Source organism: Macaca mulatta, chromosome 4 (genome assembly GCF_049350105.2).
Source record: "Macaca mulatta isolate MMU2019108-1 chromosome 4, T2T-MMU8v2.0, whole genome shotgun sequence".
Classification (NCBI taxonomy): domain Eukaryota; kingdom Metazoa; phylum Chordata; class Mammalia; order Primates; family Cercopithecidae; genus Macaca; species Macaca mulatta.
The window spans coordinates 49,926,979-49,954,896 of NC_133409.1; the positions used below are offsets into that span (position 1 = coordinate 49,926,979).

At 38.4% G+C, this 27,918-nt stretch overlaps 1 protein-coding gene across 14 annotated transcripts in view; it reads left to right on the plus strand.

The window, feature by feature from the left end:
• UTRN (utrophin) overlaps positions 1-27,918 on the plus strand; it is a 576,786-nt gene that overhangs the window by 381,542 nt on the left and 167,326 nt on the right. For all 14 annotated transcript variants that reach the window (XM_015137213.3, XM_077999492.1, XM_015137214.3 and 11 more), the window contains one exon: positions 8,498-8,670. In XM_015137213.3, the coding sequence (XP_014992699.3) occupies positions 8,498-8,670 (173 nt within the window). The remainder of the gene's footprint in view (positions 1-8,497; positions 8,671-27,918) is intronic.

Consider the following 27,918-nt stretch of genomic DNA (forward strand, 5'->3'; position numbering starts at 1 on the left):
CATTCATTTGATCTTCAGTCATTGATACTCTTTCTTCCAGTTGATTGAATCGGTTACTGAAGCTTGTGCATTTGTCACGTAATTCTCATGTCATGGTTTTTATCTCTATCAGTTCGTTTATGGCCTTCTCTGCATTGATTATTCTAGTTATCCATTCTTCCATTCTTTTTTCAAGATTTTTAGTTTCTTTATGCTGGGTACGTAGTTCCTCCTTTAGCTCTGAGAAGTTTGATCGACCTAAGCCTTCTTCTCTCAACTCATCAAAGTCATTCTCCGTCCAACTTTGATCCATTGTTGGCAATGAGCTGCATTCCTTTGGAGGGGGAGATGCACTCTGATTTTTTGAATTTCCAGCTTTTCTGCCCTGCTTTTTCCCCATCTTTGTGGTTTTATCTGCCTTTGGTCTTTGATGTTGGTGACATACTGATGGGGTTTTGGTGTGGGTGTCCTTTCTGTTTGTTAGTTGTCCTTCTAACAGTCAGGACCCTCAGCTGCAGGTCTGTTGGAGTTTGCTTGAGGTCCACTCCAGACCCTGTTTGCCTGGGTATCAGCAGCAGAGGCTGCAGAAGATAGAATATTGCTGAACAGCGAGCGTTGCTGTGTGATTCTTGCTCTGGAAACTTTGTTTCAGAGGTGTACCCAGCCATGTGAGGTGTGAGGTGTGGTATGTCTCCCAGTTAGGTTACTCAAGGGTCAGGGACCCACTTGAGCAGGCAGTCTGTCCATTCTCAGATCTCAACCTCCATGCTGGGAAACCCACTGCTCTCTTCAAAGCTGTCAGACAGGGTCATTTACATCTGTAGAGGTTTCTACTGCTTTTTGTTTAGCTATGCCCTGTCTCCAGAGGTGGAGTCTACAGAGGCAGACAGGCCTCCTTGAGCTGTGGTGGGCTCCACCCAGTTCGAGCTTCCCAGTGGCTATGTTTACCTACTTAAGCCTCGGCAATGGCGGGCACCCCTCCCCCTGCCTCGCTGCTGCCTTGCAGTTAGATCTCAGACTGCTGTGCTAGCAATGAGGGAGGCTCCATGGGCGAGGGATCCTCCAGGCCAGGTGTGGGATATAATATCCTGGTGTGCCGTTTGCTAAGACGCTTGGTAAAGTGCAGTATTAGGGTGGGAGTTACCTGATTTTCCAGGTGTTGCGTGTCTCAGTTTCCCTTGGCTAGGAAAAGGAATTCCCTTCCCCCTTGCACTTCCCACGTGAGGCGATGCCTCGCCCTGCTTCAGCTGTCGCTGGTTGGGCTGCACCAACTGACCAGCATCGATTGTCTGGCACTCCCCAGTGAGATGAACTCAGTACCTCAGTTGAAAATGCAGAAATCACCTGCCTTCTCTGTCGCTCGTGCTGGGAGCTGGAGGCTGGAGCTGTTCCTATTCAGCCATCTTGCTCAGGATCTCAGGAGTGAGTTTTAAATGAAGAAAAACACTCTGAGTATTTAAAGTATTACTATGTAAATTTTCACCCTGTTTATTTATTTATAACAAGAGAAACTTATGATGAGTGAAGCCGTCTTAATCAGTTTGGGCTGCTATAACAAAATGCCATAGACTGAGTAGTTTGTAAACCACAGAAATGTATTTCTCTTGGATCTGGGGACTGGGAAGTCCAAGATCAAGGCACTGGCAGATTCGATATTCTAGTGAGGGTCTGCTTTCTGGTTCATAGGTATCACCTTCTAGGTGGGTCTTCACATGATGGCAAGGGCAGGGCAGCTCTCTGGGGTTTCCTTTATAGGGGTAGTAATCTCATTCATGAGAGCATGACTTTATCACTTCCCAAAGGCCCCACCTCCTAATAACATCATTGTCAGGGTTAGGGTTTCAAAAAACAATTTTGGGAAGACACAAATATTCAGACTATAGCAGAGTCATATGAAGAAAAGCTTGAAGGTAGAAGGACAATAGAACTACAGTGTTTAGGAGTTTGCTCACCTTTACTAGTTCAGATTCATTGCCTGAATGAAAGTTTTTTACTTCTCCAGTGAGCTGTTTTACTGTTCATTACCACTGAAAGCCATGGAAACTCACCACATCTTCATAGCTACCTCTGGTGCCTATTTTTCTGTTTGTAGATTCACACTTACTTATGGTACATTAATGGCTGTCACACCAGAGTTAGCTACAACTAGGTTGCTTCCATTAAATTCAGGAGGAAAAGATAATTGGTAAACTAATATAGATAGTTGCTGACAATTTTATAAGGGAAGAGTAGTAAGAAAATTGGATAGGCACTCCATATCTTAAATTTGTTAGATTTATCTGATTATAAAAAGAAACTTTGTGTAGAACTTTTTGAAAACTCAGAGAAGTATAGAGAAGAAAACTAAACTTACCTGTAATCCTCTTCTATAGAGATTACATTATTTTTGTTTTATAGTCCTATTGTGTATGTGTACAATTATACACAAATGCATATGCCAGTTAAAGTACATACTTTTAAAAATGAAATTATTATGATATATAGTTTTATATCCTGTTTTTAAAAATATATCACCACTAATATATTATGATAGCTTCCACTCTTTTTCTCTAAAAACAATCAGTGTGTTAAAACATTTTTAGACATAAATCTTCTTAAGTTAGATAATTTCAACATTTTTATGACTTTTTAAAATTGCAGTAGTTTTGTGGGGAGCAGGTGATGTTTGGTTACATGCATAAATTCTTTAGTGATGATTTCTGAGATTTTGGTGCACCCATCACCCAAGCAGTGTACACTGAACCTAATGTATAGTCTTTTATCCCTCATCCTACCTCCCACCCTCCTGCTGGAGCTCTCAGAGTCCATTATACCATTCTTATGACTTTCTGTCTTCATAGCTTAGCTCCCACTTATAAGTGAGAATATATGACGTTTGATTTTCCATTCCTGACTGACTTCACTTAGAATAATGGTCTCCAACTCCATCCAGATTTCTGTGAATGCCATTATTTCATTCCTTTTTATGCCTGAGTGGAATTCCATGGGGTGTGTGTGTGTGTGTGTGTGTGTGTGTGTGTGTGTGTGTGTATAATCACATTTTCTTTACCCACTTGTTGACTGATAGGCATTTGTGCTGGTTGCATATTTTTGCAATCACAAATGGTGCTGCTATAAACATTCCTGTGCAAATGTCTTTTTCATATAATGACTTCTTTTCCTCTGGGAAGATACCCAAGTGTGGAATTGATGGATCAAATGGTAATTCCGCTTTTAGTTCTTTAAGGACCCTCCATGCTGTTTTTCGTAATGGTTGTACTAGTTTATACTCCCATGAGCAGTGTAAAACTTCCCTTTTTAACACATCCACACCAACATCTATTTTTTTTAATTTTTAAATTATGGCCATTCTTGCAGAAGTAAGGGGTATCACACTGTGGTTTTGATTTGCATTTCCCTGATAATTAGTGATGTACAGCATTTTTTCATGTGTTTATTGGCCATTTGTATATCTTCTTTTGTTCTATTCATGTCCTTAACCCAGTTTTTGATGGGATTATTATTTTTTTTTCCTTGCTGATTTGTTCGAGTTCCTTGTAGATTCCAGATATTAGTCCTTTGCTGGATGCATAGTTTGTGAATATTTTCTCCCACTCTGTGACTCTATGGGCTGTCCATTTCCTCTGCTCATTGTTTATTTTGCTGTGCAGAATCTTTTTTGTTTAATTAAGTCCCATCTATTTATAATTGTTTTTGTTGCATTTGCTTTTGGGTTCTTGGTCATGAAGTCTTTGCCTAAGCCAATGTCTAGAAGAGTTTTTCTGATGTTATCTTCTAGAATTTTTATGGTTTCAGATACTTGTGTATGTTAAACCATCCCTGCATCCCTGGTGTGAAACCCATTGGATCGTGGTGGATTATCTTTTTGATATGCTGTTTATTTCAGTTAGCTAGTATGTTTTTGAGGATTTTTGCATCTGTGTTTATCAGTGATATTGGTCTGTAGTTTTCTTTTTTGTTATGTCTGGTTTTGGTATCAGGTTGATACTGGCTTCGTGGAACGATTTAGAGAGGATTCCCTCTTTCTCTGTCTTGTGGAATAGTGTCAATAGAATTGGTACCAGTTCTTCTTTGAATGTCTGGTAGAATTCGGCTGTGAATCCATCTGGTCCTGGACTGTTTTTTTTTTTTTTTTGGTAGCTTTTTAACTATCATTTCAATCTTGCTGCTTGTTACTGGTCTATTCTGAGTGTCTCTTTCTTCCTTGTTTAATTTAGAAAGGTTGTATATTTCCAGGAATTATCCATCTCCTCTATGTTTTCCAGCTTATGTGTGTAAAGGCGTTCACATTGTTCATGGTAGCCTTGCATCATCTTTTATATTTCTGTAGTATCAGTTGTAGTATCACTCATTTCGTTTCTAACTGAGCTCATTTATATCCTCTCTCTTCTTTTCTTGGTTAATCATGTTAATGGTCTATCAGTTTTATTTATCATTTCAAAGAACCAGCTCTTTGTTTCACTTACTTTTTGTGTTTTTTGTTTGTTTGTTTCACTTTCATTTGGTTCTGCTCTGATCTTTGTTATTTCTTTTCTTCTGCTGGGTTTGGGTTTGGCTTGTTCTTGTCTCTAGTTCCTTGAGTTGTGACCTTAGATTGTCTGTTTGTGCTCGTTCAGACTTTTTGGTGTAGACATTTAATGCTACGTACTTTCCTCTTAGCACTGCTTTTGTTATATCCCAGAGGTTTTGATAGGTTGTGTCACTATTATTGTTCAGTTCAAAGAATTTTTTAATTTCCATCTTGATATCTTTGGTAACTGAAAGATCATTCAGGAGCAGATTATTTAATTTCCGTGTATTTGTATACTTTTGAAGGCTCCTTTTGGAATTAATTTGCAATTTTATTCCACTGTGGTCTTCTGAGAGAGTACTTGATATAGTTTTGATTTTCTTAAATTTATTGAGGATTGTTTTATGGCTTATCATATGGTCTATCTTGAAGAATGTTCCATGTGCTGATGAAAAGAATATATATTCTGCAGTTGTTGGGTAGACTGTTCTGTAAACATCTGTTAAGTGCATTTGTTCTAGGATATAGTTTAAGTTCATCGTTTCTTTGTTGACTTTCTGTCTTGATGACTCCTCTAGTACTGTCGGTGGAGTATTGAAGTCCCATCTAATTATTGTGTTGCCATCTGTCCCATTTCTTAGGTCTAGTAGTAATTATTTTATAAATTTGGGAGCTCCTATGTTAGGTGCATGGACTAATCCTTTTATCATTATATAATATCCTTTATTGTCTTTTTAGTTTTTGCTTTAAAGTCTGTTTTGTCTGATATAAGAATAGCTACTCCTGCTTGCTTTTGGTTTCCATTTGCATGGAATATCTTTTCTAATCCTTTACTCAGTCTCCCAAGTAGCTGGGACCACAGGTGCATTCCACCATTTCCAGCTAATTTTTTTTTTGTATTTTGGGTAGAGACGGGGTTTCGCCATGTTGCCCAGGCAGGTCTCAAACTCCTGAGTTCAAGTGACCCTCCTGCCTCAGCCTCTCAGAGTACTGGGATTACAGGCATGAGCCACCACACTTAGCCATGTTTGAAATTTCTTTAAGTTCATTTTTACCTTTCTCTGGTGCCTCCTTGAGTAGCTTAATAATCAACCTTCTGAATTATTTATCTGGTAATTCAGATATTTCTTGTTGGTTTGGACTGGATCCATTGCTGGAAAGGTAATGTGATCTTTTGGAGGTTTATTTTGTCATATTACCAGAACTGCTTTTTTAGTTCCTTCTCATTTGAATAGACTGTTTCATCGGAAAGATCTGGAACTCACGGGCTGCTATTTGGATTCTTTTGCCCTGTAAGATGATCACTTGATGTAGTGGTCTCCCTCTTCCCCTAGGGATGGGACTTCCTGAGAATCAGACTGCAGTGATTGTTGTGCTTTTCTGCATCTAGATACCCAGCAGGGCTACGGGGCTCAAATCTGGTCCTAGGGAATGTCTGCAAAGAGTCCTGTGATGTGATCTGTCCTCAGGTCTCCCAGCCATGGATAGCAGCACCTGCTCCAGTGGAGGCTGCAGGGGAGTGAAGTGGGCTCTGTGGTAATCCTTGGTTGTAGTTTTGTTTAGTGCTCTGGTTTCCTCGAATGCCAGTTATGCTAGCAGTGAAGTTGTCATGTGAACAGACTCAGAACTTATGGTTAAGCTGCTGTTTGGTAAGCAGTGGAATTAACTGTTGTTTTCTCCTTCTTTGGAGCAGGGTTGTTCTGTTATGAGTGGCTGTCATGACTTGAGTTGGTTGGCCTCTAGCCAGGAGGTGGTGCTTTCAGGACAGCGCCAGCTGCACTAGTAGTAGGATGGTATAATATTGCCCTATGTTGGCCAGGATGAGTACTCAGGTCATCTCAGGTGATGGGTGAGGCTGTAAAACTCCCAAGAGCTTATGCTGTCTTGTGGCAATTGCAGTGGCAACTTCCTTCTTTAAAAGGGTCTGTGAATTCTTTTGATTTTCTTGGTGTGTTCCTGCAGTGGTTCTTGGAGCAAAAGTTCACAACGTGAGTCTCCAGATGCTGTTCTGTCCATCTAAGCAGGAACAGTGCATTAGACCTGTCTCCTATCTGCCATTTTCCTCAAAAGAATTTTAAGTCTGTGGCTTTTGATATAGATTATCAAATGTTTCCCCAAAATCTGAACCAATTTAAAAAAATTTTATAATAATTCTAATTTTACTTAAACTGCCTCCAAATTTATTTTATAAAGATAAACTCTTTTTTGGCTTTTTAATTTAATATTAGATATAAATAAATTATTGAAATCCCCAGATAATGCATGCAATTGTTTTGGATAAATCAGTGGGATAATATTTTCTTTTATATTTAGTTATCAAAATAGATTAAGGGCAAGTAAAGTTAGGGAGACTGACTTTCTTTGTATTTTCTTTATACTTAGCCAGAAATTTTTCTGTTACAGAAGAATTAGATTGTTATTTACATGCCAAATATATGTTTTTGTGTTTATTCCCAAGAATGATCTTTCATATCAATAATAAAATAATTAGGTTGATAAATTTAAGAATCGTTTTAAATCAAATAACATCACTTCAATACGTGCATAAAGGCTAGATCTTGTCAAAATCTTCCTCTCCCCTCTTTCTCTGTTCCTGTGTGTGCATAAGCCTAACTATATCAGTTATTCTATGCTTTTGGAAGTATTTTTGCTCACAAGTTAAAAATTGTTGGTTTTTTTTTAATTTTACTTTAAGTTCAGGGATACATGTGCAGAACGTGCAAGTTTGTTACATAAGTATACATGTGCCATGGTGGTTTGCTGCACCCATCAACCCATCATCTACATTAGGTATTACTCCTAATGCTATCCCTCCCCTAGCCCCCCATCCCCCGACAGGCCTTGGTATGTGATGGTCCCCACCCTGTGTCCAAGTGATCTCATTGTTCAATTCCCACCTATGAGTGAGAACATGCAGTGTTTGGTTTTCTGTCCTTGTGATAGTTTGCTGAGAATGATGGTTTCCAGCTTCATTCATGTCCCTGCAAAGGACATGAACTCATCCTTTATTATGGCTGCATAGTGTTCCATGGTATATATGTGCCACATTTTCTTTATCCAGTCTATCATTGATGGACATTTGGGTTGGTTTCAAGTCTTTGTTATTGTAAATAGTGCTGCAATAAACATACATGTGCATTTGTCTTTATAGTAGAATGATTTATAATCCTTTGGATATATACCCAGTGATGGGATTCTGGATCAAATGGTATTTTTGGTTCTATATCTTTGAGGAATTGCCACACTGTCTTCCACAATGGTTGCACTAATTTATAGTCCCACCAACAGTGTAAAAGCGTTCCTATTTCTCTACATCCTCGCCAGCACCTGTTGTTTCCAGGGTTTTTAATGTTTGTCATTCTAACTGGCAGGAAATGTTATCTCATTGTGGTTTTGATTTGCATATCTCTAATGACCAGTGATGATGAGCTCTTTTTCATATGTTTCTTGGCCACATAAATGTCTTCTTTTGAGAAGTCTCTCTTCGAACCCTTTGTCCGCTTTTTGGTAGGGTTGTTTGCGTTTTTCTTGTAAATGTGTTTAAGTTCCTTGTAGATTCTTGATATTAGCCATTCATCAGATAGATACATTGCAGAAATTTTCTCCCATTCTGTAGGTTGCCTGTTCACTCTGATGATAGTTTCTTTTGCTGCTCAGAGCAATTGATAGATTCAGTGCTGTTCCCATCAAGCTACCATTGACTTTCTTCACAGAACTGGAGAAAACGACTTTAAATTTCATATGGAACCAAAAAAGAGCCTGTATAGCCAAGACAATCCTAAGCAAAAAGAACAAAGCTGGAAGTACTGAAGATTTAAAGACTATTATTTTCAGAATAATAAGAATTTTGGAAGCACTTGAATTTCTTATAATTTAAGGTGAAATGAACTGTTTTGCTTGAGAGAAACTCTTCCGTTAATATAAAGCTATAAAGTTCTATGCAGAAATTTCAATACCTATTACTGATTCCTAATATTTGCATTATCTATTTGCTTTTTTTCTGTTTAGGACATCCAGGCAGAAATTGATGCCCACAATGACATATTTAAAAGTATTGACGGAAACAGGCAGAAGATGGTAAAAGCTTTGGGAAATTCTGAAGAGGCTACTATGCTTCAACATCGACTGGATGATATGAACCAAAGATGGAATGACTTAAAAGCAAAATCTGCTAGCATCAGGTCAGAATAGTCAATATCAAAATAAAAATAATGGGGTGGAGGGGGCAGATACTTGTGATTTTTGTATATCAGAAAGAGAAAGGGCAGCCTTACCACCACTGCTACTTTATCAGAAGCAGTTTAAGATTTAAATGCAAAGCCTGTTTCCTTGAGTTATATAGTTCAAACTCTATTTGTGTCCAATACTGTCTACTAACTGTTCCAGACTATTCATAAATGTTCATATATTGTAAACCTAACAATACTAGCAATAATACTGTTAGCAACATCTGCTAATTACTGAGTGTTTACCTTGACTATGTACTTGTTAGGATCTTTACAAATGTTACTTTATTTCATAATAAAAAAAATCCTAGAAAGGTGGGTAGTAACATTATTCCTTCTATGAGGAAACAGAGGTTTAATGAATATAAGCAACTTGCCAAGTTTTGAGGCTAATAAGTGCCAAGCCAGAATTTGAATCTAGATCTTTTTGACTCTTGGCAGTGAACATGTTTTGCTTAATCATGCTGTTTATATGCCTCATTCAAGATGTATTTATAGAAATTAAATATCTCTTATGGACACTAAAATGGAAAATTGATGATTCATGTCTGCATTTGGAGAGAGTAAAATTAAATGAGGATGAACCTTAGGACCAGAATTCTGACTAGGAAAAGACCTTGAAAATTACCCAGAGAGACAGAATGATTAGTGTTGTTGGGGTCAAGAATATTTTAAGATCATATTTAATAGATAGTGGACAGGTCCTAATTAAATATAAATGTAGTGAATACTGGCTGAAAAATATGTTATTGCGCAAAAATCTAAAAGCAGAACATTGACAGGAAGTCCTAGATCTGTTTTGTTTTGTTTTGTTTTTTTGCAGCGTACCATGTGTACAACCTTTAAACCAAATGGTCTTGAATTTGACTCTGACTTTACTATTTACTCTCTGATCTTGAACAAACTACTCAGCCTCTTTGAGCCTTAAATTTATTTACAAAATCAGAATAGAAATATTTAACACTCACGATTGCTATGAAGATTGAATGGAATGATTTGATAGTTCCCTAATCTATGTAAATCCTGCCTAAGAAAGCATCTAGTGAAATATTTTTATACATAAAGGGGCTCAGTGGGTCTGCCTCCGCTGGTTTCAAGATTTAATGGAGAACAGAATCTTCAATGATTACCTATCATGAATGAATTAAAAAAATTTTTTTCTAAGATGTATTCAAAGGTTTTTATTCTTCTGGAGCTCAGAGAGTGGAATTTGCAGTTCCTTTTACATGTGAGGAAGGGAGCAATGTAGCATGGACATGGATGCTCTGTATAAAGTTCCCATTGGAAAATATAATAGATCAGCATTGGCCAACTACTTTTTCTTAATAAGAGAAGAAAATTTGGGAGGCCGAGACGGGCCGATCACGAGGTCAGGAGATCGAGACCATCCTGGCTAACACGGTGAAACCCCGTCTCTTCTAAAAAGTACAAAAAACTAGCCGGGCGAGGTGGGGGGCGCCGGTAGTCCCAGCTACTGGAGAGGCTGAGGCAGGAGAATGGCGTAAACCCGGGAGGCGGAGCTTGCAGTGAGCTGAGATCCGGCCACTGCACTCCAGCCTGGGCGACAGAGCGAGATTCCGTCTCAAAAAAAAAAAAAAAAAAAAAAAAAGAGAAGACAATTAGGGAGTACTATGTAGTGAGGGATTATACTTGTTTAAGACTTGAATTTTCAACTGCCTAGATCCCATCAGGTTGCAACTTTCCATTCCTTATAAATATGAGCAAAAATATTTAAAATGTTAATAGTGAAAAGCATTCACTGAGCATCCAACAAAGTCATCTCTGTCAACAACCTAAGAATTCCAGAGCTGGTCCTAGTGAAGTGTACATGGTGCTGGGATTTTCAGAGGTTAGAGAATGACTTATTTAGGAAGAATAATTTAATGAAGACCTATAACATAAACAGATAAGTAAAAAGTTATAGACAAAAAATTTTTGGTCTTTCTTGGGAGTTATTGCCTAAGCCTATCATGACAAATTTTTGTTTTTTAAACTGGAAAGAAAGAACTTATAAACTACAGCTGGAATATTATATAATAAGTAAGTTAATGTTATTTTTAGAAGACGGGGGAATATGCCTGTGCCAGTGGACTTTTGCATTAAGGTAGATCAGATATTCCAGTAAAATGTGATAATAAATTAATGTGATGATGAATTAAAATAACTTTTACTTTGATTAGTCACCTCAAGAGATTCAAGCACTTATTCAAGCATGTAATACAAACTTATTTCTATGCTTGAGGCATTGCTATTAATAAGATACAGTCCCTACCACTAGAGGCTCACAAATCTGTTCAGATTAAGGTAGGGTCCAAAGCAGAGAGTGGTTACTCTCACTTCAGATGATCGAAGAAGGCTTCATAAAAGAGTTCATTCCTTAGCTGAGCCTTGAAACATACATAGTTATTCCCCAGATGGTCTAGGTGATGACTGGGGAAGGGTAACTAAGCTGGGGTCTTGAAATAACACTGTGTTTATATGAAAATCAATACATTAAGTCTGACTGAGAATACAGTTTGCTGCTGGTGTCGTGGGGAAAAGACTATGGCTAACCAAAAGAGAGAGGGGTAAGAGACAAATCATGCATACCTATGTGTAACCAAGCTCCCTTCCACTGTGGATGGAATTGGGAGCCTTTTGAGTAACATGATTAAATTTGGGCTTTGGAGGAATCCCTCACACAACTATGGAGGATGCCTTGGATGAGCCCGTTCTGAAGAGGGGAGACCTGGTAAGAGACACTTTCAGCATCTAGGAAAGGGAAGAGAGATGGAGTAGATAATTAGTTCACATTGTTAAGGCACTGGAGAGACATCCAGGAGAAGATAGCCAAAGCCATTAGATGGAGATCTGCTCTTCAAAAGAGTGCAGTAGGTGAAATAGACAGATGGGAGGGGGTGTCCAGAGACAGGTGGCAGGCAACCATTGTGAGTTAGTTATTAGAGAGGGTGAAACATTAGAAGAGGGCAAAGCAAAGAAGTCCAAGAAACTCTAATACATAAGGAATGGGCAAAGGAGAGGGAAGCAGCAAGGAAACTGAGAAGTCCCTATCCTGAAGAGGGACGAGATCCAGGAGAGAATATTGTCAAGAGCCAAGGAAAGAGGGGTTTCTAAAAGAAGTGCATAAGTAATGGTGTCAGCTGCTTAAAGAAGTGGAGCAAGATCAGGTCTGCAGAGTCCAGGAGCAATTAGAAGGGCTTTGGTGGCCTTTTGCCAGGGCCCTTTTTTTTGTTTTGTTTTGTTTTTTTCGGTTGAGGGAGAAATCTGATTGCAGAGGACTAAAGAGATAGAAAGGGAGGTGAGGATGCGGCAATAGAACTGAGTCTACTCAGTCTCATTATCTCAAGGAACTCATCTGTGAAGGGAAGAGGAGGGAAGAATGCATTTGCTGTATTATTATAGTTGATACTATTGCAAGTTTATAACAGCTGGTGGCTGTATCTATATCTATATAGACCTGTCTGCTTTTACAGAGATTCAGTATGGCATTGTAAAAAATTTTTAAATTTTATTTTTAATGTTTGTGGGCATATAGTAGGTGTATATATTTATGGAGTACATGAGATATTTTGGTATAGGCACGCATGCAATGCATAATGATCACATCATGGCAAAGGTGGTATGCATCCCCTCAAGCGTTTATCCTTTGTGTTACAAACAATCCAATTATACTTTTTTAGTTATGTAAAAATGTACAATTAAGTTATTATTGACCATAATCACCCCATTTTGCTATCAAATACTGGATCTTATTCATTCTTTCTATTTTTTAGACCTATTAATCATCACCATTTCCTCCCCATCACCCCCCTGCCCCACCAACTACCCTTCCCAGCCTCTGGTAACCATCCTTCTACTCTATCTCCATGAGTTCAATTGTTTTGTTTTTTAGATCCCCAAAATAACTGAGAACATTCAATGTTTGTCTTTCTGCTCCTGGTTTATTTCACTTAACATAATGATCTCCACTTCCATCCATGTTGCTGCAAGTGGCAGAATGGTAGAATAGTACCCCATTGTGTATAAATACATTTTCTTTATCCATTTATCTGTTGATGGACACTTAGGCTGCTTCCAAATCTCGGCTATTGTAAACAGTGCTGCCACAAACATGGGAGTGCAGATATCTCTGTGATATACTGATTTCCTTTCTTTTGGGTATATAGCCAGCAGTGGGATTGCTGGATCATATGGTAGCCCTATTTTTAGGTTTTTGAGGAACCTCCAAACTGTTCTCCATAATGTTTATAACTTACATTCCCACCAACAGTTCACAAGGGTTCCTTTTTCTCCACATGCTAGACAGCATTTGTTATTGCCTGACTTTTGGATAAAAGCCATTTTTGACTGGATTAGGTATGTTTAGCTAAAGGCGTAAATGATCTCTTCTTCATTTTTATATTTAAAAAATGAATGAGATAAAATTAAAATAGCATATTTGTTATTACTTGCATATTTATAAAAGATAAAATGGTTTGTTATTTAATTTAGCCTCTACGTTTGCCAAAAATAGTGGCATATGGTATGTGCTCAGTAATCGTTAGCTATTATTATTCTCATTGATTACCTCTTTGTTTGGCACTAATTGAAAAGACATAGAAATTATCTCTACCCTATGTTTTTCCCTCTTGGTTGGTAATGTTGGGGATTTCTAAGAAGGTCTTCCAAAACAGCTTCCCCCTTTGCTGGCTGGATTCTGAACAAGTATGAAACAAAGTGTGCTCAAGGGCATTCATCGTGCGGCCAATAGAGAATTCAAATGCCATGTTAATTACTGATAGAGGCCAGATTGGAGGTGGTAACTTAGAGTGAAGGTGAGTAGGGCTGTCAACCAAACCCCAGAATGAGGCAGAATCACCAGCAGTCACTGGGCAAGGTGGCTTACCAAGTGAGAAACCATACATGGAAGAGTAGAAAAGAATTCAGTATGTGCATGGCCTGTTGTCAGGTGGTCCGTATGGACTGAGCTAAACATGCATGCCCAATTATTCTCCCTGAATTTACAGATCAGATTCGTCACTCCACCTCTGCAGGGACTCGGTGAGTTTCAGGGGTGGAGAAGAGACCGGAGTGTGCTTAGTGAGATAAATCCCTCCCCAAGGAGTGGGAGGAGTGTTCTCATAACAAATCTGTAGAGGCAGTCCACCTCCCAGGCTCCTGACTCCTTCATTGCCTACTGAAAGTGATCACTGTGGAGCACACTGTTCAGCCCTACTTCTCTGTTCTTTCCTCTCATTCCTTTAATGTACAATCTGCCCCTTATACTACCTTCTGTTGTGACACATTATCCTATGTCTTAAGTATTTCTTGAAACTCTTCCGTAACTTTTCTCTCTAAATAAATGTTGGGTTTCCCCTTAATTGCCTACTTTACTTGAAACTCTTCAACCGAGGTTAATTTCCTCATTTTCCTCACCTAGCAGCCAATGAGAATATTCTGAATCTTTACCAACTACTATGTACATCAAACGGTCTGAATACCAGCCATAAACATCAAATGTGGTGCCAGAAAACACTGGCTGAAAAGGGAGCCCTGTCACACAGGGATAAGAGGGACAATTGCCAGCCTCATTGTGACTTGTTAAGCATTACTTCTCCATCTCTCAGCAACATCTCCTTAGAAGTGAATGCATCCATTAATCTATCCTTCATCATCTTATTTCTGCTTCTTCCTGATCTATATGTAGGGCATGCTTTCTACATTCCTCATTCATTCAAATGTCCCTTTACCTTTTTATTTTATTTTATTTTATTCTGAGACAGGGTCTTGCTCTGTTGCCCAGGCTGGAGTGCAGTGGCACAATCTCAGCTCACTGCAACTTCTGCCTCCTGGGTTCAAGTGATTCTCCTGCCTCAGCCTCCCGAATAGCTGGGATTATAGGCAGCTGCCATCACACCCAGCTTATTTTTATATTTTTAGTGGAGATGGGGTTTCATCATATTGTCCAGGCTGATCTCAAACTCCTGACCTCAGGTGACCCACCAGCCTTGGCCTCCCAAAGTGCTGAGATTACAGACGTGAGCCGCCTTGCTCAGCCCCATTTACCTTTCATTCTCTATCCTTTTCTCAGCTACAGTTGTTGGTGGCAATATCCATATTCATAACTTTTTATATTTTGATTTCCAAGTTTCTTTTTGCTTTACCTGTAAATGCCTTTATCCCTGTTCTAAGTCCCATAGACCTGGTCACACTGGAAGTCAGTTAACATTTCCTGTCATCTTGGCATCCCTGAGATAATCAATCTCCAGGAGATCAAGGGCAGACTGTTTTCCAGAGTACACATTTTATTTTATTACATTCGACCTGGCCATGTGCATCCGAATGCAATTTGTTTTGCCCGATTAGTTAGTAAAGATCCCTCTGTTGTATCAAATCAAATAAGAATTGTTTATAACCTCATCAGTAAAACAGCTCTCCTTCACATTGAAGTTATGACTCTTATCCAGGGGGGTGCCTTCTTCATTAGCTTATTATATACTGGACCTATCTATCTACTATTATGTAACTTTATAGTTTTATCCGGTTCATTTTTATTTTTTACTTATTTATTTTTTAAAAGTTTTACAATTTCAATAGCTTTAAGGGTACAAGTGGTTTTAGTTACATGAATGAATTGTATAGTGGTGAAGTCTGAGATTTTAGTGCACTAGTCACTCGAGTAGTGTACATTGTACCCATTTTGTAGGTTTTTTTGTTTGTTTGTTTTGTTTTTTTTTTAATCTCTCACTGCCCTGGTAACCTCCTCCGCCTCTGAGTCTCATATGTCCGTTGTATCACTCTGTATGCCTTTGCATACCCGTAGCTTATCTCTCGCTTATAAATGAGATCATGTGGTGTTTGGTTTTCCATTCCTGAGTTTCTTTACTTAGAATAATGGCCTCCAGCTCCATTCAAGTTGCTGCAAAAGACATTATTTTATTCTTTTCTATGGCTGAGTGGTATTTCATGGTATACACATACCACATTTTCCTTATCCACTCGTTGATTGATGGACACTTAGGTTGGTTCCAAATCTTTGCAATTGTGAATTTTGCTGTGATAAACGTATGAGTGCCATTGTCTTTTTGACATAATGACTTCTTTTCCTTTTGGTAGATACCTAGCAGTGGCATTGCTAGATCAAATGGTAGATGTACTTTTAGTTCTTTGAGAAATCTGCTTAGGGATTGTACTAATTTACATTCTCACCAGTGTATAAGCATTCCCATTTCACCACATCCTCATCGACATCTTTAGTTTTTTGACTTTTTAATTACGGCCATTCTGGCCAGGGTAAGGTGGTATCTCATTGTGGTTTTACCAGCGTTTGCCTGAGGAATAGTGATGTTGAGTGTTTTTTCATATGTTTGTTGCCCAGTTGTATATCTTCCTTTGAGAAATGTCTAATCATGTCATTTGCCCACTAAAGGATTATTTGTGTTTTTTCTCACTAATTTGAGTTCCTTGTAGATTCTGGATATCAGTCCTTTGTTGGGTGCATCATTTACAAATATTTTCTCCCATTCTGTGGGTTATTTTTTTTTTCTGTTGATTATTTCTTTTGCTGTGCAGAAGCATTTTAGTTGAAGTAGGCCCCATTTATTTATTTTTGTTCTTGCTAGATTTCCATTTGCTATTGGGGTCTTAGTCATAAATTCTTTGTCTAGGCCAATTTCCAGAAGAGTTTTTCCTAGGATTTCTTCTAAAATTGTTATTATTTCAGGTCTTAGATTTAAGTCTTTAATCCATGTTGAGTTGATTTTCATATGTGGTGAGAAATAGAGATTCAGTGTCACTCTTCTACATGTGACTTTCCAGTTTCTCTAGCATCATATATTGAATAGCGTGTCCTTTTTCCAATTCATGTTTTTGCATGCTTTGTCAAAATCAGTTGGTTGCATTTGGCTGTATTTCTAGGTTCTCTATTTTGTTTCATTGGTCTATGAAGATGCTTGATATAATTTTGATTTTTAAACATTAATTGAGACTTGTTTTGTGGCCTTTGTATTCTGGAGAATGTTCCATGTGCTGATGAGAGGAGTGTATATTCTTCAGTTCTTGAGTAAAATGTTCTGTAAATATCAGTTCGATGCATTTGTTCTAGAGTGCAGTTGAGTCCAGTGTTTCTTTGTTGACTTTCTGCCTCAATGATGTGCCTAGTGCTGTCAGTATAGCGTTGAAGTCCCCACTCTTAATGTGCTACAGTCTATCTCTTTTCTTAGGTCTAGTAGTAATTGTTTTATGAATTTGGTAGCTCCAGAGCTAGATGCATATATATTTAGGACTGTAATATCTTCTTGTTGGAATGATCATTTTATCATTATATAATGACCTTCTTTGTCCCTTCCTTGTCTTTTTTTTTTTTTTTTTTTTTTTTGAGATGGAGTCTCGCACTGTCAACTGGATTGGAGTGCAGTGGCACGATCTTGGCTCATTGCAACCTCTGCCTCCCAGGTTCAAGTGATTCTCGTGCCTCAGCCTCTCAAGTAGCTGCGATTACAGATGCCCGCCACCACGTTGGGCTAATTTTTTGTATTTTTAGTAGAGACAGGGTTTCACTATATTGGCCAGGCTGGTCTCAAACTCCTGACCTCATGATCTGCCTGCCTCAGCCTCCCAAAGTGCTGGGATTACAGGCATGAGCCACTGCACCGGCTCTTTGTCTTTCTTTAAAACTGTTGTTGCGTTTAAAATCTGTTTTATCTAATATTAGAATAGCTACTACTGGCTGGGCATGGTGGCTGATGCCCATAATCCCAGCACTACGGTAGGCTGAGGCAGGCGGATCACGAGGTCAGGAGTTTGAGACCAGCCTGACCAACATAGTGAAACCCTGTCTCTACTAAAAATACAAAAAATTAGCCGGGCATGGTGGCAGGCCATGTAGTCCCAGCTACTTGGGAGGCTAAGGCAGGAGAATTGCTTGAACTCGGGAGGCAGAAGTTGCAGGGAGCCGAAGTCACGCCGCTGCACTCCAGCCTGGGTGACAGAGTGAGACTCCATCTCAAAAAAAAGGAAAACAGAATAGCTACTACTGTTCACTTTTGGTTTCCATTTGCATGTAATATTTTCTTACACTACTTTACCTTGAGTCTGTAAGAATCCTTATGTGTTAGGTGAGTGTCTTGAAGAGACACTTTAGTTTGTTTTTGTCTATTCTGCCATTATGTGTCTTTTAGATGGGAAATTTAGACCATTTGCGTTCAATGTTAATATTAAGATGTGAGGTACTGTTTCAGTTATATTTACTGTCACCTAGATACTTCATTTTCATTATTGTGTTATTATTTTATAGGCCCTGTGAATTTTATGCTTTTAAAAGGTTCTTTTCTGGGGCACATCGACCTTTTGTTTCAAGACCGAGAACTCCTTTTAGCACTTCTTGTATGCCTGGTCTTCTATTGACTTGCATATGTTGAACTATCCCTGGGTTTCTGGGATGAAACCTACTTGATTGTGGTGAATTATCTTTTTGATGTGCTGTTGGATTTGGTTTACTAGTATTTTGTTGAGGATTTTTGCATCTATGTTCATCAGAGATATTGGTCTGTAATTTTTTTTGGTATGTTGTTGCCTGATGTTGGTATCAGGTTGATAATGGCTTCATAGAATGAGTTAGGGAAGATTTTCTCTTTCTCACCCAACACATAAGGATTCTTATAGACTTAAGGTCAAGAGGTGGAAAAATATATTCTATACAATTGAAAATCAAAAGTGAGGAGGAGTAGCTATTCTTATATTAGATAAAACAGACTTTAAAGCAAAAACAATAAAAAAGACAAAGAACGTTATTATATAATAATGAAATAGTCAAACAAGAAGATATTACAATCCTAAATATATATGCATATGACAAATTCCTTCAGCATTTGCTTGTGTGAAATGCTTCTCCTTCATTTATGAAACTTAGTTTTGCTGAATACAAAATTCTTGGCTGACAATTTTTTCTGTTTAAGGAGGCTACAGGTAGGATCCCACTTCCTGTTGGCTTATAAGGTTTCTACTGAGTCTGACTTAGCAGTCTGCTAAGACTGCTGTTAGTTCAGTAAGTTTTTCTTTATAGGTCGCTTGATGCTTTTGTCTCAGTGCTCCTAGAAATGTTTCCTGCACATTGACCTTGGATAGCCTGATGACTATATGCTTTGGGGATGTACTCTTTGTAGTGAATCTCCCAGGACTGCTTTGTGTTTCTTGCATTTAGATGTCTAAATCTCTAGCAAGGCTAGAGAAGTTTTCCTCAGTTATTTCCTCAAGTAGGTTTTTGAAACTATTTGGTTTTTCTTCTCTCTCAGGAACACCAGTGATTCTTAGAGTTGGCCCTTTTTCATAATCGCATATTTCTTGAAAACTGTTTTCATTTATTTTTCATTCTTTTTTCTTTAGTTTTGTTTGATTGGGTTAATTTAAAAGCCTTGTCTTTCAACAGGCTTTCGACAGACTTTTGATAAGGCTCTGAAATTTATTTCTTCTACTTAGTGTAGTCTATTATTAAAACTTTCCATTGCATTTTGTAATTCCTTAAATATGTATTCTATTTCCAGTAGTTCTAATTTTTTAAATCTATCTCATTAGAAAAATTTTCCTTCATATCCTGAATTGTTTTTAAAATTTCTTTATGTTGTTTTTCACACTTCTCTTGTATCTCCTTGGGTAACTTAATAGTCATCTTTTTGTATTCTTTATCTGGTATTTCCAAAGATTTCGTCTTGGTTTAGATCTATTGTTGGAGAGCTAGTGTGATCATTTGGCGGTGCTATAGAACCCTGCTTTTTCATATTCCCTGAATTATTTTTCTGGCTCCTTCTCACTGCAGAAGACTATTTATTCTAATTATTTTTGAATTTATTTTAGATTTGACTATGTGTTCTTTTAAATTTCTTTTTCTCTCCTTGAGGATGTGACTTTAATGTTTCTAGTTTATTGTAACCTAATTCAGCTCTGCATGCTTTCAGGGGTGAAGACTCTGCATGAGTTCCTTGGTTATGGAGCCTTTGTATGATGGCTTTCTCAGATCCTCATTGTAGTAGTAATGTGCTTGGTGTGTCACTCTCCTGACCCAGTTTCCTGGCTATTCAGATGACACAGGTACCTCTTTCCATCTGTAGGAATGCTGATGTTACACATAGAGAGGGACTTTCATGATGTTCATGAAAGCCTGAACCTGGAGGGCACTCCTCTTGTGGGGATACAGTTACCCCACTGTTCTAGAAAGGCTGTCTACAAGTGTACCCATGCTAGGCTCCTGTGGGAGAAGCCTCCAGCTGTATCTGTTATGGTGGGTGAAGGAGAGAATAAGTCCCCTTCTCCAAGACCCTTCACGAGCACCAGGGCTGCCTGACTGTTGGGGCAGAGCTACAGACTTTCTCCACTGAGCCCAGCATTACACCCATGCCTCTGCTGAAAGAAACTTCCCACAGGTGGAAATGTCTGGGACTCAAGGCCTGCCATCTTCATTCTTTTGTCATTCTTTTGTCCCACAGGTTGCTCCCTTGATTTGGAGCACTCCCTCTTTCCCGTAGGAGTAGGAGTCCCTGAGGGCCAGACTACTGTGAATGCTGCTGCTCCACTGGGTCTAGCAACCCATTTGGACTGCCACAGTCCAAGCTGGTATGGGGGAATGTCTGCAAGGGATCCAGTGATGTGACCTGTCTCGAAGTCTCACAGCAGTGAGTCCCAGCACCAGCTCTGAGGGGGGCTGCAGAGGAGTGATGTAGACTCTGTGATATTCCTTGGTTATAAATAGGCTTAGTGTGTTGGCTTTCTCACATGCCATGTGTAACAGTAATGAACAGGTCACGTGGGCAGACTCAGGGCCTCCTGATTAGCCAGGGTGATGCAGGTGATGGTGACAGCCGAGGTCACACAAGTTTTCCCCTTCCTGGTGCAGTGTGATTCTCCTTGCAGATGCTATCATGGACTGTGTCAGTTGGCCTCCAGCTAGGAGGTGGCACTTGGAAAAGAGCACTGGCTGTGGTGGTAGTGGCGGGATTTATGCTTGCCTTATGTTACCCCGGGGAGGTACTCTGGTGTCCCAAGCAATGGGAGGGGCCGTAGAGCTCCCAAAAGATTCTGGGTTTTTTTTGTGTGTGTGTGTTAAGCTACCAGGAGGAGTGAAGGGGCAAAACCAGTAGGGAGGTGGGTCAAGCAAGGCTCTCTACAGGCGGACGCAAGCAGCAGCTCTCGTGGGGATTGGAGGACATTTTGTTGGCTGCTGGGGTAGTGTTACAAGGAGGAGCACAGTTGCCTCTGCTGCACAAAAGAGTGCAAATGAGGAATGGGGAGTAGCCAGCAGCAGTAAGCCCCACCTAGCTCCCCTGCATTTGGCAAGGCGGGTCTCACATCTGCAGCATTCCACTAGCAGCAACAGCTAGCAAAGTTCCAGTCAGTCTGCACTCAAACTCAAAACTGCCTTAGATCATAAGCCTTCCCAGTGGAGATGGAAACTGCAGGGCTTTCAGGCCATGCCCATCCTCATCTGCCCATGAAGCAAGGGCACCCAGCTCCTGTGCCCACTCAAGTTTATATCATGAATCTCAGTTAGGAGCTTCTCTCAACCTGTGACCCCTGCCTGAGTTAACTGGCTGACCTCCACGAGGTCTCCTATGAGTTAGAATCAGGAATGACTTCCCTTCATCCCTCTGGAGACTGGGAGTGCACACACAGCACATCCCAATGTGGTTCCTTCTCATCTACTCCCCATTGCTCACTACATCAGCTCCAGAGCTGGGTAGGGTTAAGGCCTTTTCCCTAACCTGGATTGCCAGGTTCCCCAGTGGGTGTGTATGTCCTGTAGGCAGTTTCTCCCTTTCTCACACTCTGGGGACTTACAATTTTTGGCCTGGCTCGTGATGTATGCTGCAGCCTGCTGCTTCTTTCAAACGGTCTGTGGTGTCTGTCAGTTTTCCTTGTTAAGTTCCTGTGTTGCTTCTTGGAAATAAATTCACAGTATGAATCTCTACATACTATTTTGTCTTTCCAAGTGGAAGAGGCATGCTAACAATGCTTCCAATCCACCATCTAGGGGAAAAAAAAGTTTTATTCACTTTATATGCTAGATCTACAATATTTCAACTTGATTTTTGTGTATTTATTTATTTACTTATTTTTGAAACAGAGTCTTGCTCTGTCACCTCGGCCGGAGTGCAATGGTGCAGTCTTAGCTCACTGCAACCTCCATCCCCCAGGTTCAAGTGATGCTCAAGCCTCAGCCTCCCATGTAGCTGGGAATACAGGCACGTGCCACCATGCCAAACTAATTTTTGTATTTTTAGTAGAGACGAGGTTTCGCCATATTGACTGGGCTGGTCTCGAACTCCTGGCCTCAAGTGATCCACCCTCCTCGTCCTCCCAAAGTGCTAGGATTACAGGCCTGAGCTACTGCGCCCAGCCCCAGCTTGATTATATTAAAATGCATATCCTCTGGTATTTTCAACTGTCAGATTCTCCAGCTTTTAAACATTTATTCCTTTTTTTTCCTGAATTTTCACATCTTTCTTCTAATCTTTAGTTGATCAAACCCTTTCTCTTTTCAGACTCCATTAATCCCCTCTACCTAGTTTGGAGCCCATCATAAGATACTTCAACAGTGTCAGGACCTTGAATTTCCTTTCCCCTTTTAACTTCTTCTGTTTCCCAGTCTCTGACATTCCAATGTCCACACCCTCTCTATCCCTTGCCTTTAATCTTGGACTCTGCCTAGTGTTACACTAGAAAGTGAAAAATGGTAACATTGGTCCTGCTATAATTTGATACTTTCTACTTACAATTGGTATTGTTATTTTCAATGATTTTCTATTATATTCACCACCTTGTCTATTTTATTTTTTAATTATTTATCATTTAGATTTCATGTTTATTTTATTTAACTTTTAATTTCAGTTCAGGGTACATGTACTGGTTTGTTATATAGGTAAACTAGTGTTATGGGGGCTTGTTGCACAGATTATTTCATCACCCAGGTATTAAGTCTAGTACCCTATAGTTATTTTTCCTGATCCTCTCCCTCCTCCCATGTTCCACCTTCTGATAGGCCCCAGTATTTGTTGGTCTCCTCTATATATCCATGTGTTCTCATCATGTAGCTCCCACTTATAAGTGAAGACATGATATTTGGTTTTATGTTCCTGCATTAGTTTGCTCAGGGTAATGGCCTCCAGCTCTATCCTTATTCCTGCAAAGAACATGGTCTTGTTCTTTTTCATGGCTGCATAGTATTCTATGGTGTATATGTACCACATTTTTTCAATCCAGTCTTATCATTGATGGGCATTTAGGTTGATTCCATGTCTTTGCTATTGTGCATAGTACTACAGTGAACATACAGTGAACAGTGAACACATGTGCATGTATCTTTATAACAGAATGGTTTATATTCCTTTGGGTATATACCCAGTAATGGGATTGCTAAGTCAAATGGCATTTATGTTTTTAGTTCTTTGAGGAATTGCCACACTGTCTTCCTTAATCGATGAACTAATTTACACTCCAACCAACAGTGTAAAAGTGTTCCTTTTTCTCCTCAACCTCATCAGCATCTATTATATTTTGAGTTTTTACTAATAGCCATTCTGACTGGTGTGAGATGGTATGTCATTGTGGTTTTGATTTGCATTTCTCTAATTATCAGTGCTATTGAGCTTTTTTTTTAACATGCTTGTTGGCTGCATATATGTCTTCTTTTGAAAAGTGACTGCTCATGTCCTTTGCCCACTTTTTATGTTATTGTTTGTTTTTTCCTTGTAAATTTGTTTAAGTTCCTTATAGATGCTCAATATTAGACCTTTGTCAGATGCATAGTTTGCAACAGTTTTTCTCATTCTGTATGTTTACTCTGTTGATAGTTTCTTTTGCTGTGCAGAAGCTCTTTAGCTTAATTAGATCTCATTTATCAAATGTTTGCCTTTGTTGCAGTTGCTTTTGGTGTCTTCGTCATGAAATTTTTGCCCATTCCTATGTGTAGAATGGTATTGCCTCAGTTGTCTTTTGGATTTTTTTTTATAGTTTTGGGTTTTACATTTAAGCATTTAATCAATTTTGAGTTTATTTTTGTATATGGTGTAAGGAAGAAGTCCAGTTTCAGTGTTTTGCATATGGCTAGGCAGTTACCCAGCACCATTTATTGAATAGGGAATCATTTTCCCATTGCTTATTTTTGTCAGCTTTGTCAAAGATCATAGTTGTAGGCATACAGCCATATTTCTGAGTTCTCTGTTCTGTTCCATTGGTCTACGTGTATATTTTTGTACCAGTACTGTGCTGTTTTGGTTACTATAGACCTGTAGTATAGTTTCAAGTCAGATATCATGATGCCTCCAGCTTTATTCTTTTTGCTTAGGATTGCCTTGGCTATCGTGCTCTTTTTTGTTGTTTCATATACATTTAAAAATAGTTTTTTCTAGTTCTGTGAAGAACATTATTGGTAGTTTTATAGGAATAGCATTAAATTTATAAGTTGCTTTGGGCAGTATGTTGATGCCCAAATGATGTTGGTTTTAATGATGTTGATTCCTCCTATCCACGAGCATGGAATGTTTTTCTATTGGTTTATGTTGTCTCTGATTTTTTTGAGCAGTGTTTTGTAGTTCTCCTTGTAGAGATCTTTCCCTTCCCTGATTAGCTATATTCATAAGTATTTTATTTTTTTGTGGCAGTTGTGAATGGGATTGTGTTCCTGATTTGGCTCTTCTCTTGACTGTTCTTGATGTGTAGGAATGCTAGTGAATTTTGCACATTGATTTTTTATCCTGAGATGCTGCTGAAGTTGTTTATTAGCTTAAGGAGCTTTTGGGCTGAGACTGTGAAGTTTTCTGGATATAGAATCTTGTCACCTGCAAACAGATATAGTTTTACTTCCCCTCTTTCTATTTGGTAGCCCTCTATGTCTTTCTCTTTCCTGATTGCCCTGGCCAGGACTTCTGATATTGTGTTGAAGGAGTGGTGAGAGAGGGCATCCTTGTCTTGTGCCAGTTTTTAAGGGGAATGCTTCCAGCTTTTACTCATTCAGTATGATGTTGGCTGTGGGTTTGTTGTAGATGGTTCTTAGTATTTAGAGGTATGTTCCTTCAATATCTAGTTTGTTGAGAATTTTTAACCTAAAGGGTGTTGAATTTTCTTGAAAGCCTTTTCTGCATGGATTGAGACAATCGTGTGTTTTTTGTCTTATTTTGTTAATGTGATGAATCATATTTATTGATTTGTGTATGTTGAACCAACCTTGCATCCTAGGGATGAAGCCTACTTGATCGTGGTAGATTAGCTTTTTCATGTGCTGCTGGATTTGGCGTGCCAGTGTTTTGTTGAGGATTTTTGAATCTATGTTCATCAAGGATATTGGCCCTGAAGTTTTTTTTGGTTGTTGTTGTGTTTCTGGCAGGTTTTGGTATCAGGATGATGCTGGTCTCATATAATGAGTTAGGAAGGAGTTCTTCCTCCTCAATTTTGTGGAACAGTTTCATTAGAAATGATATCAACTCTTCTTTATACATCTGGTAGAATTCAGCTGTGAATCCATCTGGTCCTGAGCTTTTTTTGGGTTGTAAGCTATTTATTACTGACTCAATTTCAGAGCTTGTTATTTGGCTGTTCAGGGATTCATTTTTTTCTTGGTTCAGTCCTGGGAGAATATATGTGTCCAGGAATTTATCCATTTCTTCTAGATTTTCTAGTTTATGTGCATAAAGGTGTTCATAATATTCTCTGATGGTTGTATTTTTGTGGGGTCAATGGTGATATCCCTCTTGTCATTTCTGATTGTGTTTATTTGAGTTTTCTCTCTTCTTTATCAGTCTTGCTAGCAGTCTATCTATTTTATTAATTTTTTTTTTCAAAAAACCAGCTCCTGGATAAGGTGATCTTTCAAATGTTTTTTTGTGTGTGTGTCTCAGTCTCCTACAGTTCCGCTCTGATATCACCATGCCTATTTTAAAAGATTTTGATCCTTTTTAGTCCCCAAATTCTCTCTCTGCAGGTGGCCTTCATTTTTTTTGTTTGTTTGTTTTGAGAATGAGGCCATCGATTGATACTCTTTATACTACTTGGAGCATTTAATATGAATTGGTTCTGTATTCCACATTATGCTTTTATTGTGCTAAAGTTGATATTAAACTTTTTATAGCATAAAATGTCATGGCAGGGAACATTTGCTCTGATTTATCATAATTTTTTAAAAAGAAAATGTCTGCTAAGATCATAATAACAGCTAATACTTATTGAATATTTATATGCTAGATCTACCCTAAGTGTTTCACAGTTATTACCTTCTTTGACCATGTTGTGGCCACTGGAACAATGTAATAATATGTGGCTCCAATACCACGAGTTAATATCTTAAAATATTATTTTTCAGTCTTTTTGGATAGCCGTGATTAAACTTTTTAAATGCTAAAATCCAACATGCTACATCTTCTTTAGCATCTAGAACAATACATACAATGATAAATTTCACTTCAATCTGTATAAGAGAAGAATGCTATTGACTTGAAACGTCAGCTAGAAGACGGGCTGTCAGGAACTTTGATTATATTTTTTTACTCGCTGAAAAAATGTCAATTGGAATCACACTAATACGTTCTGTGCTGTGGATGACATAGGTTTAAATTTTCATGTTAAACTTATTTAATTTGAGATTATGTTAATTAAATATCCATTTATCAGCATAACGATGTTTAATATAGACCTTTATTAACATATGGTTTCAAAGGCCAGCAAAATTGTCAAATCTAATGAAAACAGAGTTCAAAGATAAAATTCTATCTTCCCTTTCTTTTATGAGTCTCTTAAAAATTCAGGGCACCTTTTTAAAAGCCCCTAGAGAAGATTAACCTTTAACATCATCATTTAAATCTAATGTTACCACATTTTACAATGTCATTGACACTATGTTTAGCCTTAGATAGTTGGTTGTCCTAACCATATTATAAAACTACTAATTTTTTTTTTCCCCAAATCTAATAGAGGAAGATCCAACTGCTGTCTCTTTTTTTTTTCTGGTTTATCTAGTGTAGCACATTCCAATAGAACTTTCTCCAATGATAGACATTATCTATATCTACACTGGTTAATATAATAGCCATTAGCCATATGTGGCCTACTGAGCACCTGAAATGTGACCCGTGCAACTGATAACCTGAATTTCAAAATTTACTCATTGTATTTATCCTAAATTAAAATTTAAATAGCCACATGCTACTGGTGTCTACCATATTGGAATCACGGCTTTGGTGTTCTTTTCAGCACAGTCAGACTGAATTCTGAAGACTTGACTCTTTTCTCCTAATATGTCTTAATTCGTTTCCTGGGAGCAGCAATAATCTTTTAAAGTTGCCTGTTATTCTTGGACTAATTAAGGCATTTTCTTTCATTATAACCCAATTTATAGTTTGGAGATTTTACCATAAACCAAAAGATATGTGTATGTACGTACTTTTGTAGTAAGAATGCCAAATTGGACATTTGACTCTGGGTAGTCATTATACAACAGAGGATGGGATATCTCTACCAGAGTGGGTGCTCCATAAATGTTTGCTTGTACTGAGTAAATGAAAAACTGTATTTTATTTTAGCCAGTGCTCCTTCTCACACTCACTCACACTATTTCCTTTTATATCTGTACACTGGGAGAAGGAATAATAACTTGCTTGAAGATGCAGTGTTTTTGAAAGGCAGAGAGGCTTTTGCTGATTGAAAACAGATATTGGTTTGTAGTTACTTCCATAATTCCTTTCTACTATTCTTAAATGATGAAGTACCATTTTTATGGGTCTTTACCTTCTAACACGTTTTTGCATTACATTTTTTAAGAATAACTGGTCACTTAAAAATGCTTATAGAGTTGTAAAACCTGATTCACTTTTAAAAGGGGTAACTTGTGTAAAAGATATTCTGTAGTCGACATCATCCTAGGTTGATAATACAGTCAATAAAAGTGTTTATTGCTTTGTACATATCAAAGTACTAAAGGAGTGAACTGAAGCAGCCGAGATGTTAGAATAAGTCAATTGTCTAAAAATATGAATGCCCACAGATATGTTTGATAAAAAAATGTTTTAAGTGAAGATTTTGAAACTCTGGATGATCACTGGTTATCAATAGTCTTAGAGAAATTTAAGTTTTAAAATGTTTATAGGATAATTGAGAAAGTACCACTAAGCTGAACACAAATTTAAAGTTTCTTCCTACAAAGCATTCGACCTGTTGCCCAAGAAAAGGCTTTCATCTTTCAAGATG